Raw genomic sequence first — 16,613 nt, 5'->3', positions numbered from 1 at the left:
TAGAGACTGTGGAAGAAGAGAGAGTATGAAGAGTAGTGGACAAATTAATTTTCCATCTGTAAAACCGTACTTAGTGGTATTATTATAAGACGCATATATAGCACGGTTTCTGGCACATAGTAAACCTTCAGATTTTGGCTGTTGTTATTATTTTTATCAGTAATACCACCTGTTTTTTGAAAATTCCATTTTGGTTCATTTCTAAATAAACTAAATTTATTGATAAAACAAGTGGGACTAAGTTCCTTAAATGAGAAGATTAAGACTCTTAGGGAGTCCTTAAAGACCAGCACTCGGAGCTGGCATAATTAAAACTCTTATGTTCCTAAAGGTATGAATAAGGTTGGTATGTGTTTATTCTTTAGATTCACAAAAATTGAGACTTCTAGATTCTCTAGAATATTAAAATTAATTTATGACTATTTAAAATGGCACATAAAACTCAAAAATATTGAAGATGAATGAATGAATAGTACATTATATTAGAAAATAGTACATTAGACATTAGTAAGGTGTTACAACTTTCATCTTAAAAAGTGATACCAAAGGAAAATAAAGGCTCCTCAGAGGCTGTAGATAATGTGTAAATACACACATATGCACTAGTCATGGTTAGTTCTTATGGCTATCTCAGAATGGTTTTTCATATTGCTCATATATTGTAGGTGATATTGGAGAAGATAACTGTCTTCTCATAAATTACAGATACATGTCCTTCTCAGAGAAAGGATAGTGAGACAATTCATATGGCAGTCCCATATTTTTATATATATATATTTTGTACATATTTTGTATATATGTTCCTGAAGCTGTGTAGAGACGTGAGGTTTATGTGTTACAAGATTGCAAAGGGTTGGGGAGATTATTTCATCTCCAGAAAGCTTTTAAAAAGTATTAAAATCTCTAATGATACTTCTTCTTTTTAGATAGATTCTTCAGTGACCTTTCTCCACTTTGTAATGTACATTTGTTTTTTTCCTTCCTTCACAATGGAACATACAGTATCTGTGCTTAAATCCAGGAGAGTTTGACTGTGGCTAACTATTCTCTGCTTTCAGCATGCTTAATGATTCCAACTTTTGGCCGAATCATTTTAAGTTTGAGTCATATATTTCTCATCACTAGTTATCAGCACTCTCATTTAAAAAAATGTGTTCACTCAATAAGATAAGGACACAACTGAATAAAATTTTCAAAAAGTGCCTCAACAGCACTGATGTACAAAGGAAGGAATACTACATTTTTGACAGAGCATTAAAGTTATTCAAATTTGAATTTGGCAAATGAAAGGCAATTTTAGGAATTGAAAGTGTCGGTTATAGTTCGTACAGAAGTAGAATGTATAGAAGTTGAAGATTGCCATCTCATGATTGTTAACATTTTATATATTTATCAGTGAGAGTCTTCTCTTCCTACTTTATAAATAGCAAGATAGCAGCTATTTCATATTTGCAACCGAAACTTTTGTAACCTCATGGGAACTTATACCTATTTCTAAAACATCTAACGTATTTTTAAAAAAGAAATGAAAATGTTTATTCCCTTAACTGTATATAATAGGAAACCATTTTGAGAAGAACCTATGAAAGGGGTGTATCTGAATTCACATTTGAAGTGGTTAAATTATAAGCGAGACTAAATACTTCTAAGCTTCCTACTGTTTCAAAAGATAATAGTATCGGTTACAGCATTGGTTTTTTGCACATTGCTCTTAGAAAGCATTACTATTAAATAGAACCAATGTGCCACACTTGGCACTAACCAGCAGTCGTTGATGTCAGATGTTTGTATATCACATTCATAGGAACTAAAGGAGATTGCCATCCAGATTAATAAACTGTCCTTTATGAACTTAATTTAAAGTCACTAAATCCATTCTTTATCTACATACTTAACTTGTTTGGACCAAATTGAGTGGTTAGGTCTGCCAAAACATAAATTGTACATTTTGACAAAGGTTTAATTTTAATTATTCGGTTAAGTGCCCAGCTGGATGAATTTCTGTAACAGTTGATGATTCAGAGACATAGGATAAGTCGATAACCTAATGATGCATTTCTCTTATTCAGGATAAAAGAAGTAAATGAGACTAACAAACGAGTAGAACAGGAAATTAAAGTGGCCATTTTCACCCTTATCAATGAAATTAATAAGAAAGGAAAATCTCTCTTACAGCAGCTAGAGGTATGGTTCAAAGCCAAAATAAAACAAAAACTTGCTTCTCTTGCTCTTTAGCTGTTTTTAATGTTTATTGAAAGCTCTTTTCGATTGGTTGGGGGGAGTATGGAAATAAAGTAAATTGAAAATTTTTTTGTTTGTTTTTTATTGGAAAATTGACCTTTTTCAAGTTAGTTACTTTGCAGCCCAATTTAATTAATAACACTGATTTTAGCTGTATAAATTAGGAGATAGTATTGTCCTCTTAGGAGTGAAAGAATTATTACTAAAAATGTGATGTAAATGAAGACAAAGCTGACCCACCACATCCTCTCTTCTCCCCACAAGTTGGGTCCTCGGTTTAACTTTTACATGTGAATTGGGTGTCTTACTGACTCATGTGTGTGCTTCACTTTATTTTTTTAGGTGTTCCATAGTTTGCTAAAAATGCTGCTTATGTTGAAATTTATAAACTTACTGATAGTTTTGTTGTATTAAGTCTTTGTGTTGCGTGTTTCGAGATTAATATGTGGATGTAAATTTCTAGATGAGAATCCAGTCAATTTGTGAAATGCAAATTAAGTTTTAATCAAAGGCTTTACTGACCATAGTTGATGAGTTTTCAAATTTTGTACTTTTAAGTAGGCTTAGATGATACGGGGTTATGTTTAAAGCAACATTGAATAGTAACAATTTAAATTATGTGAATATTTGATTATTTAACTTTTAATTACTGTTAACCTCAATTTTGGGGGGAGTATGTAATTAGGTATGTATGTATGTATGTACGTATGTATGTATTTATTTAATGGAGGTACTGGGGATTGAACCCAGGACCTCGTCCATACTAAGCATATGCTCTACTACTGAGCTATAACCCTTCCCTTTATTAATCTCACATTTTTCATAGATTTTTTTCTATTCCACCCCATCATAAAATATTGTGGAAATATTAGATACAGTCACATACAAATAAAAGAAATTATGGCAGCAGAGTACTATTTCTGAATTTCTGTCTTTTGAAATACATCTTGTCACTGAGACACAATTGTGAGGTTAAAAATACTCTCACACATACCATTAAATTTTGAGGTCTCCTGCAACTGTTGTATGTCCAGTCAAGTTGCATTTCACCATATAAGATTTTTGTTTTCAAAAGAATCTTGTAAATGGAGAACATGAGCAAGCAATTTTTTTTGATACCTTTTAATTTACTGTAAATACATTTTAACTCTAGGTCCAAAGTAATGTTCTGAAACCATTTCAAGAACTTTTGAATAAAAAGATGAATAATAAATAAATGCTAATATATACACAAATACCTAATGATAAATCTGCCACATATTCCTAACATGCTAATAATTTAAGCAATAGATGTTTCCTAGTGTAATATGTTTCTAAACTTTGTAAACTAGAGGTTTTCCTAAGTTTTAAGGGATGATTTCCAGGAAAGTTGTAAATGAAATTTTTGTCAGTTGAATATTTTTATCCATTGATTTACATTTTGAAATGAGCAACTTGTTTCCTTAGGGAAAAAATTGTTAAGTAAACAAATTGAGTCATTTTTGTAAGAAAGTGGTTAAGAACAAAGAGGCAAGTAGTTTAGCATGCTGAATGTCAAAGGACATAGGGCATCACCTCTCCCTTCTGGAAATTTTAATTCCCAGAAAGCAGTTTGTTTTTCCTTTGCAGCAAATTCGCCAAATTGGTCTTTCCTTCAATCTTCACTTACTCCCTTGTTCTTTATGAATTTTTGTCAAATGAGAAGTTTCTCTAACTCTCCTCTTAGAACTCTGGAATTCATCTTTCTCCTTTTGTCTTAAATATTTTAAAAAAGATTTTAACTTCAGCCTCATTCCACATCAGTAGGTGGCACTGGTAACACAGAATTTTCTTTGGCCTGAGAAGTGTACTGATTATATAAAATTGTTTCTAAAAGTAAGCTCAGATGTCGTGTGAAGGCTCTGTATGTTGGATTAGCCTAGTAGACACTTTTTAACAGATACTTTGATCTTCTGAAGGAAAAGGGAGACATCATTAGCATTAATTTCTATATGTGGAATGTCTGTTTTAGCCTAGAGAACTCTTTTAGTCCCACTTTTGTTAATGACTTTTTCCTTGATCATAGACTCATTAAATAATGAGGAGCTTATTAAGTGATCCCATTTAAAAAAATACAGGTATTGTTTTCATTTGCAATAGAAAATATGAGTTGATTTTTTTTCATATAGGATTCTTCAGTGAACCTCTTGTTCTGTTTCAGAATGTTACAAAAGAGAGACAGATGAAGTTGCTACAGCAGCAGAACGACATCACAGGCCTTTCCCGGCAGGTGAAGCATGTAATGAACTTTACAAACTGGGCTATTGCGAGTGGCAGCAGCACAGCACTGCTGTACAGCAAGCGACTGGTGAGACACATACATAGTATCTTATTTTCTTTAAACTGCCTTTATTAAGATATTATTTACATTCAGTGAACTGCACCCATTTAAAGTGTAATCATATGTAATCACAGTCACATCAAAGTACAGAAAATTTCCATCACTAACAAAAGATTTCTTGTTCCCCTCTATCCCTGGTCCTAGGCAACCATTAGTCTGATTTCTATCATTTTCTAGAATTTCATATAAACGGAATCATACAGTAGGTTTTAAGTCAATCATAGGTTTTGAAGTTACCTAGTAGTATAATGTAGTTTATTGCCAGAAATGGCAGAAATTCAAGCATGTGCATTTGATTGTTCATATAGATAGTCTTTTAAACACTGATACTGTCTCATCTGAGACAGACACTGTGGGGCTACATGAGCTTTCATGTCTTTATCTTGTATGTTTTCTTAAGTGATATTTAATTTTAAAACTAATGTGAATTTTTTCCCTTTAAGATTACTTTTCAATTGCGCCATATTTTGAAAGCACGGTGTGATCCTGTCCCTGCTGCTAATGGAGCAATACGTTTCCATTGTGATCCCACCTTCTGGGCAAAGAATGTAGTCAATTTAGGTGAGAAATAATTAGTTTTATGGCTATAACTTGGAACACTGATTAGGAGGAGAAAGCATCTAAAACAAATTACAGATACTTAAAGTTTCTAAACTTCATTCTAACATGTAAACTTTTTGGAAAATATGTTCTTCATTGGAAATTCATTTCAGCAGTGCTTATTACATCATTAAGAATGTTGAGAGTCTCCTATGTAGTTTTTAAAAATGTGTATCTCATTTCTAACTTTCCCCCCACATTTCTTAAAATTGATATTGACTGTTTCATATCAAAAACTTAGCAAATGAGTCTTTGTTTTCTGGAATAATTTTTTAGATGCTTAGTAATTGTACCAAATTACCCACTTGAGGAGGACCTCCAGGATGCTGATGTGTCCACATGCCATTGTTCTGAGGCATGTTTGAAAGATAAGGGTAGCTCTTTTCACATGGAAAAGAAATGGACTTTGCTTTTGTTACTCCACAGTGTGGACCTAAGGACCATAGGTGAAAGTTGCAGCTAGACAAACAACTCAGTATAGTAAAACAAAACCCCCCAAGCTAACCAACAAGTAGAGCTGTCTACAGATTGGTTAAACTCATTTTTCAAAGTAGTCAAGTCCTCACCATTGAAAGTGTAAAAGCAGAGGTGAATGGCCTTTTGCTTAAAAAAGAAAAGTAATCTTTGTGTATATTCAAGTTTGGCTATACCCTTAGATTAGGCATCGGTAAACTTTTTGTGCAACACGGTAGCTAAGTTTGGTTTTTACGTTGTAAAGACTTGTAAAAACAAGTAAAGAACAAGGAGTATACAACAGATCTTTTGTTGCCTGCAAAGCCTAGAGGATCTGGCCTGTTACAGGAAAAAGGTTTGCCAACTCTATTTAAGATCAAACCTTCCTAAAATTTGCCTTCTGTTCCTAGAAAGCACTTGACTCTGTAAGAAGCAAGGAAAATTTGTTACTTCCAAGGATATAAATGCTTTAAAACATTCAATATTTTTCCAGAAAAGTTTTTTTGTAGCAGTCTAGTACTCTGCCCTGCACATTTTGACAATCCAAAGGCAGACGGAATCAGTATTAGTTATCTTGAGTATCCTTAAATCTTGTCAGCGGAGAATTGATTTAGACTGACTAGATGGGCCTCCTCTAGTAATATCTGTCTTTCGGGTCTCTTTAATTTTCTGTACATCTGTACAAATAGAAAATAAGGACAGATAATATATTCTGAAAAATCAAAAGCCAGTTATTTGGCTTTGGACTATGTTAGGTTTCTGATTTTCATCACCTTTAAACCTAGCTCCCATCCCTTCTGTGCTGTTGGAAGCTTTGAGTGCTGATAGTTGTCAAAGGAAAGAGGAAAATATAATGATTAATCCACAAAGTAGATGTTAGTTGATTCTATGCAAATTATTCTCATTTTTTAAATCCTTCAGGTAATCTAGTAATAGAGAGTAAACCAGCTCCTGGTTATACTCCTAACGTTGTAGTTGGGCAAGTTCCTCCAGGGACAAACCACATTAGTAAAACCCCTGGACAGATTAACTTAGCACAGCTTCGACTTCAGCACATGCAACAGCAAGTGTACGCACAGAAACACCAGCAGCTGCAGCAGATGAGGATGCAGCAGCCGCCTGCACCTGTTCCAACGACAACAGCAGCCACACAGCAGCTCCCCAGGCAGGCCGCCCCTCAGATGTTACAGCAGCAGGTGAGAGCTATGTCACTGCGTTATTGATACCATTATGAAGACCTCAGGGCTACACTCGGTCTCATATAGAGGAGTTACACATTTCAGAGTCACTAGCAGGGACAGCGCCCAGAGGTCAGTTTAAATATTTGCCTTGGGTGTGGCAGGGATGTGGGGAGTTATGAGGGAGGACAAAAAGTAAATACGTATGATAGGAAACAAAATTAACTCTAGTACTGTGGAGGTATATATATTTTTATCCTCCATGCCACATCTTTTTTGTTTTGCACATGTGGCTTTGGGCCAAAGACCCATGTTGTTTCTGCCTAAGGTCTGATTCTTTAGGCATTTGTTCAAATTATTCCCATCCCTGTACCTCTCCTGTTCTCCCCTCTCCCATTAAAATTATTAATGCAGTGTTGATTAAGTTAATGCAGGTAGGCTTTAAAACACATACCTATACTGAGAGGAGACTGAGGCTAGAGATGAGAATGACTTACATTTTTTAGTTTATGCTCTTCTATCCTCACTAAATTATTTTTACAATAACATTTTATAATTGAAAGATAGTTTTATAAATATTATTACATAAGTGCAATTTCTACCTCTTGTAGCCTCCAAGATTGATCAGTGTGCAAGCAATGCAAAGAGGCAACATGAACTGTGGAGCTTTCCAAGCCCATCAGATGAGATTGGCTCAGAATGCTGCCCGAATACCAGGGATACCCAGGCACAGCGGCCCTCAGTATTCCATGATGCAGCCACACCTCCAAAGACAAGTATGCCTAGAGTTACATTTGTAAGAATCATATAATTTTAAAACTAAAAGACAACAGTTTTCTTAATCAGTTATGGGTTGGGGAGGACGGCTCTTTGATACCTTTGAGAATTTGATTAATGCTGTGTATCTTCTTGTCCCAGAAAAATACACATAACATTTGTCTTAAATTTTAAAGAACTTCTTTGATATCATTAAACCCATTGTATACTTTGGGGTGAGAACCCATGATCTAGTCTAACCAATTCATTTTACAGAGTGAGAAACAAAGGAACTTGTTTTTTGTCTGTAGTCACAAGAGAGAATTGTAAAATCTAGATTAGAATTTGTTTCCTGAAATTGTTCCTCTGATCTTTCAATGTGACATTTTGAACCTAATACATAAAAAGGACTTTAAAAACAGTAGAGCTATGTTATATGTAATTTTTTTCTTCTCTTTACTCAGTATTGCTTCTTTTAGGATAGATATGCCTACTCTTAAAAATAAGTGTGTTTAGAGACTTGTTTTTTAATCTTTGCTTGAATAGTAGATTATATTTGTATAGGAGGTATAATTATAAAAATGAGGCTACTTTTACATAGGATTTCTAGTTATATAAAAAAAAAAGGTCATTTTGTAATTGTTCAAGTGATGTTTCTCAAAGCATGCTTTAAAGACCATCAGAATGACTGGGGGACCTTGTCAGATATAGATTCTGAGTCATAACCACTGAATCAATTTCTAGGAGGGGAGTACTCAGAAATGTGTGAACTTTTACTGACAGATCGATCTGCATACTGAAGTTGGACAAGTGCTGTCCTAGAGCAGTGGTCGTCCAACTTTTGGTCCAGTTACCTCTGGAAAGACTTTTGAAAAATACACATTCCGTCATATTTGAAAGTTGACATTTAAAGCTTCCGTTGCAACTTTAAATTTAAATAGTTGCAAAGGACGTTCTGTCTAGCATATTGTAAATATTGACATTATAATATTCTTGTAAATGGATCCACTATTGTCCCAAATACTGTAGCAACTTCTTTTTGAAAGTCTAAATTTTATACTCCCTTTTCTCCTTGGGCTTGAATTTCCCATCTGCTTTTACAGAATTTCATCTTAGTATGTTTATGTTTGATATATGAATCAATTTGTTGCAATTTCCACTGGAAAGATGTTCTCAGCTTTAAAATTCTTAAATTTCCAGTTGATAATGCTGTTATTAAGCTTTAATAAAACTTTTTCTTTAGACCACATTTTCATTACAGTTATTCCTATACAGTTTTTTAAACAAGGTAAATATATTTACCTTGTTTAAGAATTTTAGGAACCAAAAAATAAAATTCTTTTAGATACACATTTCTTTATGAGAGAGAGATTGAGCCTCTTCCTATTCATTTATGCATGTTTGTATGTCTGTTACCTTGTTAGAGTAAGTCAGAATTCATCATCAATTTTTATTGTTTTGTTTTGTTTTGTTTTCATGTGGTGCTTGGGAATCTTGTTCACAGAAATATGTATCTGGGAATTCAAAACTATTTAAAAAATATTTTTTATCAGTTAACAGCATCTTCAGATCTTTCTTCATTTTTGTTGATTACCAGAACCCACTTAGAGATTTGTTACCCAGGTTTTGGAGCCAGGTACTTTGTCAACAGCTTGACACCTTCCTTTCTAACTGTACCTTTGCTTGTCTCTCCAGGAGGATTTTTTTTTTTTAAACCCTGGGGCAGTATGCTGGATAAGATTAGGAGTGGGTTAGAGATGTGCTGTTTTGTATTTTGTTTTGGGAGAAGGGTAGTTGTGAAAGAAGTAGTTGAAAAAAAAGAACTTACAGACCATGGCCCATTCTTAGGCAAATTGAGTTTTCTTCAGAAAAGAGACATAGGAAGGTTGACTATCTGGACTTTAATTTCCTTAAAAGTGTTCACATACCCACATACCCATGTACCTCTTAGTACATGGAAAGCCTTCAAGTATCACGAGGGAGCAGGTAAACCCTTTGGAAGGGTGCAGAAGCTACAGAGTCATACTGACCAACTATCACAGAACATTGTCCTTAGACATTTGGGCCCCTACAGAAATCACTGAACGTTAGAATGTTAAGCTTTTAAATATTTTGAATGATTTATGTATATAGTAATTTATTTCCCAAAGATTTTCATCTATATAGTATCTTAAATGACCCTCATAACAGCCCTCTTAAAGACAGACATCCATTTTCATTAATCATTATCCACATTTCTGAATTACTGAGATTATGATTTGGTCTGAAGTCACGTAGTATTTGAGTCAGGAATTGATGTCATGTTTCTATTTGTAAATTTGTTGTTCTTTCTGCTATATCAGTTACATAATACACAATTATACAATTAATTTTTATTTTAAAAAAGACAAAAAGTCCAAGTGAAATATAGACAGAACAGTGGCTTTCCTGGTCTGACATCTGAAAACTTTAGGGGCTTCCAGACTATCTATTATATATATCTTTGTTCTGAAGTAAAATGGTATCACTAGGCTGACAGGTTACAATTTTTAGCAAGTCTATTTTTTTTCCTAAGTGCTACACAAAAATGAGTAGAAAAATGAAAAGGCTAAGTTTGACTTCTTTTTTCCTTGCCTAAGTTTTAGAGTGCTTACTTCTTTGTCTCAGCCATAGGTATCAAACACTAAACTTGTGTATCCTTCCAAAACTAAAAATTGTTGTCAGGGTTTAGTTCATATTAGAATATCCTGGCAGATCAAGTAATGATAACATCTTCTTTCCTAACAGCACTCAAACCCAGGGCATGCTGGACCCTTTCCTGTTGTGTCAGTGCACAACAACCCAGTCAATCCAACCAGCCCTACTACAGCTACAATGGCAAATGCAAATCGAGGTCCCACCAGCCCATCTGTTACAGCAATAGAACTAATTCCCTCAGTTACCAATCCAGAAAACCTTCCATCGCTGCCAGATATTCCACCCATACAGGTTTGTATTTAAGTTGAATGAAAGATTAAAAAACTTGTGTTAATTAGGGAGTTAGAGTATATATTTTTGGTGGTTTTTCTTTTTAAATTCAGGAGCAACATTTTTTGGGGAAATTTCCAAAGAGTAGAATATGAATATTTAAATTTTTAAAAGTTACACATGCTAAAAACTAGCACTCCTCAATATTTTAAAGTTACAAGGTGTCAGCTTTGCTGATCTTTGTATTATCTGCCGACAGGCAGACTGTGTGTTGAATGAAGCACTTCTGGTATACGTTTAGATCCATAAAGGAGGCCTAGTGCTGAAATACAGTCAAATTTTTGTCAGTCTTTTGTTAGGTACAGAAGGGATAGCCAACCCTTGTGCATACAGGTTGGACTGAGAAAGGAAGAGGCTGGAAGGTCTAGATACCTGGCATGTTGTAGGGTATACTGAGAGAGAAGGTAGTTGTGAGGACTAGAAGATAGAGCGTGAAGGACCTCTGAGTTGTCCTGTCCCTTTCACCTGTAGCATTTTCCTGAAGAAAAATACCATTCAGTGCCTTCTGAAATTTCATAAATTCATGTAAATAATCTTTTTTCTAAATGTAAATATAAAATTTGAAGGTTATACTGAGTCATCTCATGCGTTGTATGAGTTACTTAGGGTCAAGGGTCACCATGGGAGCAACGAGCAGTGAAACTAAGACACTGTGACCTATGACTCTCTTTGTGGCTACAATTTAATATTTTTATGTATTTAGTGGATTTTTAAAGAGTTAGTTTTAAAGGATGTTTCTATAACTTCAGAATTGTTTCAAAATCACTAACTCGTGAATTCTCTTAATTTGATTGCTTCCCTGGTAATAGGAAAGTTCTTTTTTTTTGGTTAAGTGAATGGTGCTGAGAGTACTGGACTATATAGAATGGAAAAATTTGAAATATATTAATAAAAAATAAAATTTATAAATGTAAGCTTATAATTTACAAACTTTCAGCTTAATGCTTGAAATCATCTCATATGATATATAATACCCCTATTTTATGGATGAGAGTAAGAGAGGTTAGTGATTTTCTCAGAGTTACCCAGTAAATGGATAATTTGAAATTCAAAGTCCAGCTTCTAATTACAAATCTCGTTCTCTCCCCACTATTTGTAGAAATAACAGGGAGATAGTTTGGGTTTGTGGGCATGGACAGAGAGCGTACTGAGAGGCTTTGGGCAACCAGAGAGAGATAGGTACGATGTTAAAGGAGTCATTCAAGTTTTACTAAGCACTCAGTGCATGTAAAGTGCTTGGGTGTTGAGAATAAAAAGAAACAAGACTTGGTTCCAATTCTTGAGAAACCTTCAAAGGGAGAAGGAAGGTTGCTAATGTTAAACTTAACCTAATTTGCTAGGGCCACTGACCTTGGTTTAGTTCTTTCTTATAGAGAGCAAATGGAGGAAGAGTAGATGTTCCACATCTTTGAAAAGCTGAGCATCAAAAGGAAATGGGTCTTTATTAGACTTCCCTTGTTATCTTGCTCAAAAGAGCTTTGAAATCAAAACAAGAATCTCTGGAATGTATCCCCCCATCTTTAGTTTTCCATGCCTCTTTTTATGAACTTACTCTTCCTTGCAGATAGCTGCCTGGCCTTATTTTTATTTACTTATTTATTAAAGTATTGTCTACTTTTAAAAATTGAGATATAATTCACACCCTAAATTCTAACTTTAAAAAATGTACAATTCAGTGGCCTGTAGTACATTCACAAGATGATGCAACCATCTCCACTATCCACTTTCAGAATCTCTTTATCACCCCAAAAGAAACTCATGTCCTCATTAGTAGTCACTCTCCATTTCTCTCTTTCGCAGCCCCTAGAAATCACTAATTTACTTTGTTTTTTTATGGATTTGCCTTTCCTGTACATTTTGTATGAATGGAATTATGCAATATCAGGCCTTTTGTGTCTGGCTTCCACTTAGCATGTTTACCAGGTCCATCCACGTTGTAGCATATACCAGTACCGAATTCCTTTTTATGGCTGAATATTCTATTCTATGGAATTACCACATTTGTTCATCCATTCATCAGTTGATGGACATTTGGGTTTCTGCTTCTTGGCTGTTAGGAATAATGCTGCTGTGAACATTTGTAAGCAGGTTTTTGTGAACATAAGTTATCAGTTCTCTGTGTAAATTTCTAGGAGTGGAATTTTAGGGTCATGTTGTGAATGTGTTTAATTTTTTGAGGGACTGCCGAACTATTTTCCACAGTGGCTGCACCATTTTACATTCCCACTAGCAGTGTTAGTGTGTGAGGATTTCAGTTTTTCCACATCCTTGCTAACACTTGTTATTGTCACCCACTGTTAAAAGCAATTAGAGGTGGTTACCACTAACGTACAGCCACAGTAAGTAGTTAACCATATGAACCAAAAATAGAAGGGGAAGCAAACCTATCATCTCTTGAAGAATCAGTAACTTTTCTTCCTATACTGTAGTTTCCATGGTATAGTGGAGGGAGGTTACACAGGAAGCAGACAAGGTAGCATTAACTGTGCAATGCCAACAGGAAATAAATACAAGGCTATTTCAGGTGTTTGTTGATATGTCTTAATACTGGTCATTACAGCCATCCAGTATAGAGTAGGTGTTGATTTAAATAGAATTCTCTCAACCTGACTTATTTTTTACTTCACTCTACTATCCATCTCCAGCAGATTGGAAGGGGTACATGATGAACCTCAATACTTTTTGAATAGCTAAATGAATATTAGATTCTGTTCAGATTAGGTTATATTTAATATAGTATTCTAATGATTTATTTCATTAAAATCTTTGTAATCAATTTTCCATATTTGGCATACTTAGTAATTTAATTTATCTGGATACTATACTGGATATTATGAAGTCCTGGGAAAACCATGTGTGTCTTTCTGACACTCACATTTACATTTAAATGTTATAGAATACCCATTTTTGTACTGTAGTTCCCAACACTGGCTGTCTTCCATCTTTACCAGGATGGTAGGTAAAAATGATTTGTTGATTTCATTTAGATTTCTTTTATTCCTGTGGTTAGGTATCCTTAGTTTCATTGATTATTTGAGTTCCTTTGTGGATTGTCTTTTTCCTTTGAATTTGGAGAAATTACGTAACACTTACCTATTCTATGCAGGTATTCAGTGGTGCTCGAAAAACACTGGCTTAATGAATAAATGAATGAATGTTTTTTCAATTAGATGTATAACTTTATTTATAATGACCCTTCATCCATATCTGGTAAAACCTTGAGGTAAATACTTCAGCTAGCATTTCCCTGATGGGTGGTGTAGTGGCATCAAGGAAGCCCTTTTATGTACGTGTGGTTTGCCTCTTCCTAATCTTTCCACTCTTTTAGCCTTAGGGTTTCCTCTGGCCAGATATATAGATTGCAGGTGGGAGAATATAAAAGGAGTAGGAGTAGAGGTAGGTAACATGGGACTTTCATATCCGTTTTGAATCATCCCCTCCTCCTTTGTGTTTAGGTGAGACATAGCTCAGTTTCTACCTGTGGCCCATATTAGGAACTGCCCCTCTTCATAAATCCTCTAGTTGGCTTTAGTTATAGCTTACCAGTGAATCCTTAGCCAGTAGCTATGACCACCGGGCAGGCACAGCTACTAATATCCCTTAATCATCCCTCTAGCTAGCCCACAGCACACTCATCTTTAGCCCTTTATGTCTCTGACATGAGGGTTTTTTAAGGGCTTTTATGGGAAAGACCTGTGTAGTTTAGTTTTTTTTTTTTTTAATTGGAGGTACTGGGGATTGAATCCAAGATCTCATGCATCCTAAACATGCACTCTACCCTGCTTTTTTTAATTACCTCAATTAATTGACATATAACATTCATTTCAGTTGTACTACACAGTAATTCAATGTTTGTATACATTTCAAAATGATTACCACAATAAGTCTAGTTAACATAAGTCACCATACATAATTTAAAAATTTGTGTCTGAGATGAGGACTTTGAAGATTTACTCTCTTAGCAACTTTCAGATATGCAGTAGAGTATTAATTATAGTCACCGTGCTGTATGTGACCTCCCTGTGATTTATTTATTTTATAACTGGAAGTGTGTGCCTTTTGATCCCTTTCACCCATTCACCCACCCACCACCTCTGGTGACCACAAATCTATTCTCTGCGTTTATGAGTTTGATTCTGTTTTTGTCTGTTGGTTTGTTTTCGAATTCCACATATAACTGAGATCATATGGCATTTGTCTTTCTGTCTGACTTATTTCACTTAGCATAATGCTTTCAGGTCCATCCACATTATCACAAATGACAAGATTTCCTTTTCTATGGCTAATATTACATTGTGTATGTGGATATTTTACATCTTCTTCATTCATTCATCTATAGCTTTGTCCATTCATTTATCAGTGGACACTTAGGTTGCTTCCGTATCTTGGTTATTATAAATAATGCTTCAGTGAACATATATCTTTTCAAATTAGTATTTTAGTTGTTTTCAGATAAACACCTAGAAGTGGAATTGCTGGATCATATGATAGTCTACTTTTAATGTTTTAAGGAACCTCTGTACTATTTTCCATAGTGGATACACCAATTTACATTCCCAGCACAGTGTACAAGGGTTCCCTTTTCTTTACATCATTTCCAACACTTGTTATATCTTCTCTTTTTGATAATAGCCATTCTAACTGGGGTGAGATGACATCTCATTGTGGTTTTGATTTGCATTTCCCTGATGATTAGTGATGTTGAGCATCTTTCCATGTACCCATTGGCCATCTGTATGTCTTTGGAAAATATCTCTATTTAGATCCTCTGCCCATTTTTTAATTGGATTGTTTGGTTTTTTTGCTGTTGAGTTATATGAGTTCTGTATGTATTTTGGATATTAACCCTTTACCAGATATATGATTTGTGAATATTTTCTCTCATTCATTAGGTTTCCTTTTCATTTTGTTTATGGTTTCTGTGCAGAAGCTGTGCAGAAGCTTTTTAGTTTGATGTAGTGCCACTTGTTTACTTTGCTTTTGGAATCAGATGCAAAAATTCATTGCCAAGACCAGCATCAGAGAGTTTACTGCCTATGTTTTCTTCTGGGAGTTTTATGGTTTCAGGTGTTACATTCAAGTCTTTAATTCATTTTGAGTTGATTGCTCTGTGTGATGCAAGATAATAGTCTAGTCTCATTCTTTTGCATGTGGCTGTCCAGTTTTCCCAACACTGCTTCTTAAAGAGATTGTTCTTTCTCTTTTGTGTATTGGCTCCTTTGTTGTAAATTAATTGACCATATATATGTGGGTTTATTTCTGGACTCTTTATTCTGTTTCATTGATCTGTAGGTCTTTTTTTATGCTAATACCATACTGTTTTGATTACTATAGCTTTGTAATGTAGTTTGAAATCAGGGCCCATGATGCCTCCAACTTTCTTCTTTCTCCAGATTGCTTTGGCTAATTGGGGTTTTTCTGTGGTTCCATAGAAATTGTAGGGTTGTTTGTTCTATTTCTGTGAAAAATGCCATTGGAATTTTGATGGGGATTGCATTGAATCTATGGATTGTTTTGGGTATTATGGACATTTTAACAATATTAACTCTTACGGTCTGCGAGCCCAGAGCATCTTTCCATTTATGTATTTTTCAGTTTCTTTCATCAGTGTCTTACAGATTTCAGTGTAGAAATATTTTCACCTCCTTGCTTAAATTTATTCTTTTTCATGTGATTGTAAGTAGGATTGTTTTCTTAATTTCTATTTCTTATTATAGTCCATTGTTAGTGTATAGAAATGCAACAGATATTTGTATTTTTATTTTGTGTCTTGCATCTTTACTGAATTCATTTATTTAGTTTTTTTGATGCAGTCTTTAGGGTTTTCTATATATAATATGTCATCTGCACATAGTGACAGTTTTACTTCTTCTATTCCAATTTGGATGCCTTTTTATTTTATTTTATTATTTTGCCAAATTGCTTCAAGACTTCTAATGCTATGTTGAATAAAAGTGGTGAGAGTGGGCATCTTTGTTTTGTTCCTGATCTTACAGGAGAGGATTTCACTTCTTCAGCTT

The 16,613-nt window shown here is 34.5% G+C and overlaps 1 protein-coding gene across 4 annotated transcripts in view; it reads left to right on the top strand.

Moving 5' to 3' along the window:
• The window catches only part of TRIM33 (tripartite motif containing 33), a 114,687-nt gene that overhangs the window by 79,162 nt on the left and 18,912 nt on the right, over positions 1–16,613 (top strand). For 3 of the 4 annotated variants that reach the window (XM_064488862.1, XM_064488861.1, XM_010976106.3), the window contains exons 6-11: positions 2,070–2,184; positions 4,421–4,567; positions 5,044–5,161; positions 6,575–6,849; positions 7,443–7,607; positions 10,354–10,554. In XM_064488862.1, coding sequence (XP_064344932.1) covers positions 2,070–2,184; positions 4,421–4,567; positions 5,044–5,161; positions 6,575–6,849; positions 7,443–7,607; positions 10,354–10,554 — 1,021 coding nt within the window. The remainder of the gene's footprint in view (positions 1–2,069; positions 2,185–4,420; positions 4,568–5,043; positions 5,162–6,574; positions 6,850–7,442; positions 7,608–10,353; positions 10,555–16,613) is intronic. The other variant, XM_064488863.1, reaches the window with a different exon arrangement.

The sequence above is a fragment of the Camelus dromedarius genome, chromosome 9, assembly GCF_036321535.1.
Source record: "Camelus dromedarius isolate mCamDro1 chromosome 9, mCamDro1.pat, whole genome shotgun sequence".
Taxonomy (NCBI): Eukaryota; Metazoa; Chordata; class Mammalia; order Artiodactyla; family Camelidae; genus Camelus; species Camelus dromedarius.
This window is presented reverse-complemented; position numbering and strand designations above follow the sequence as displayed.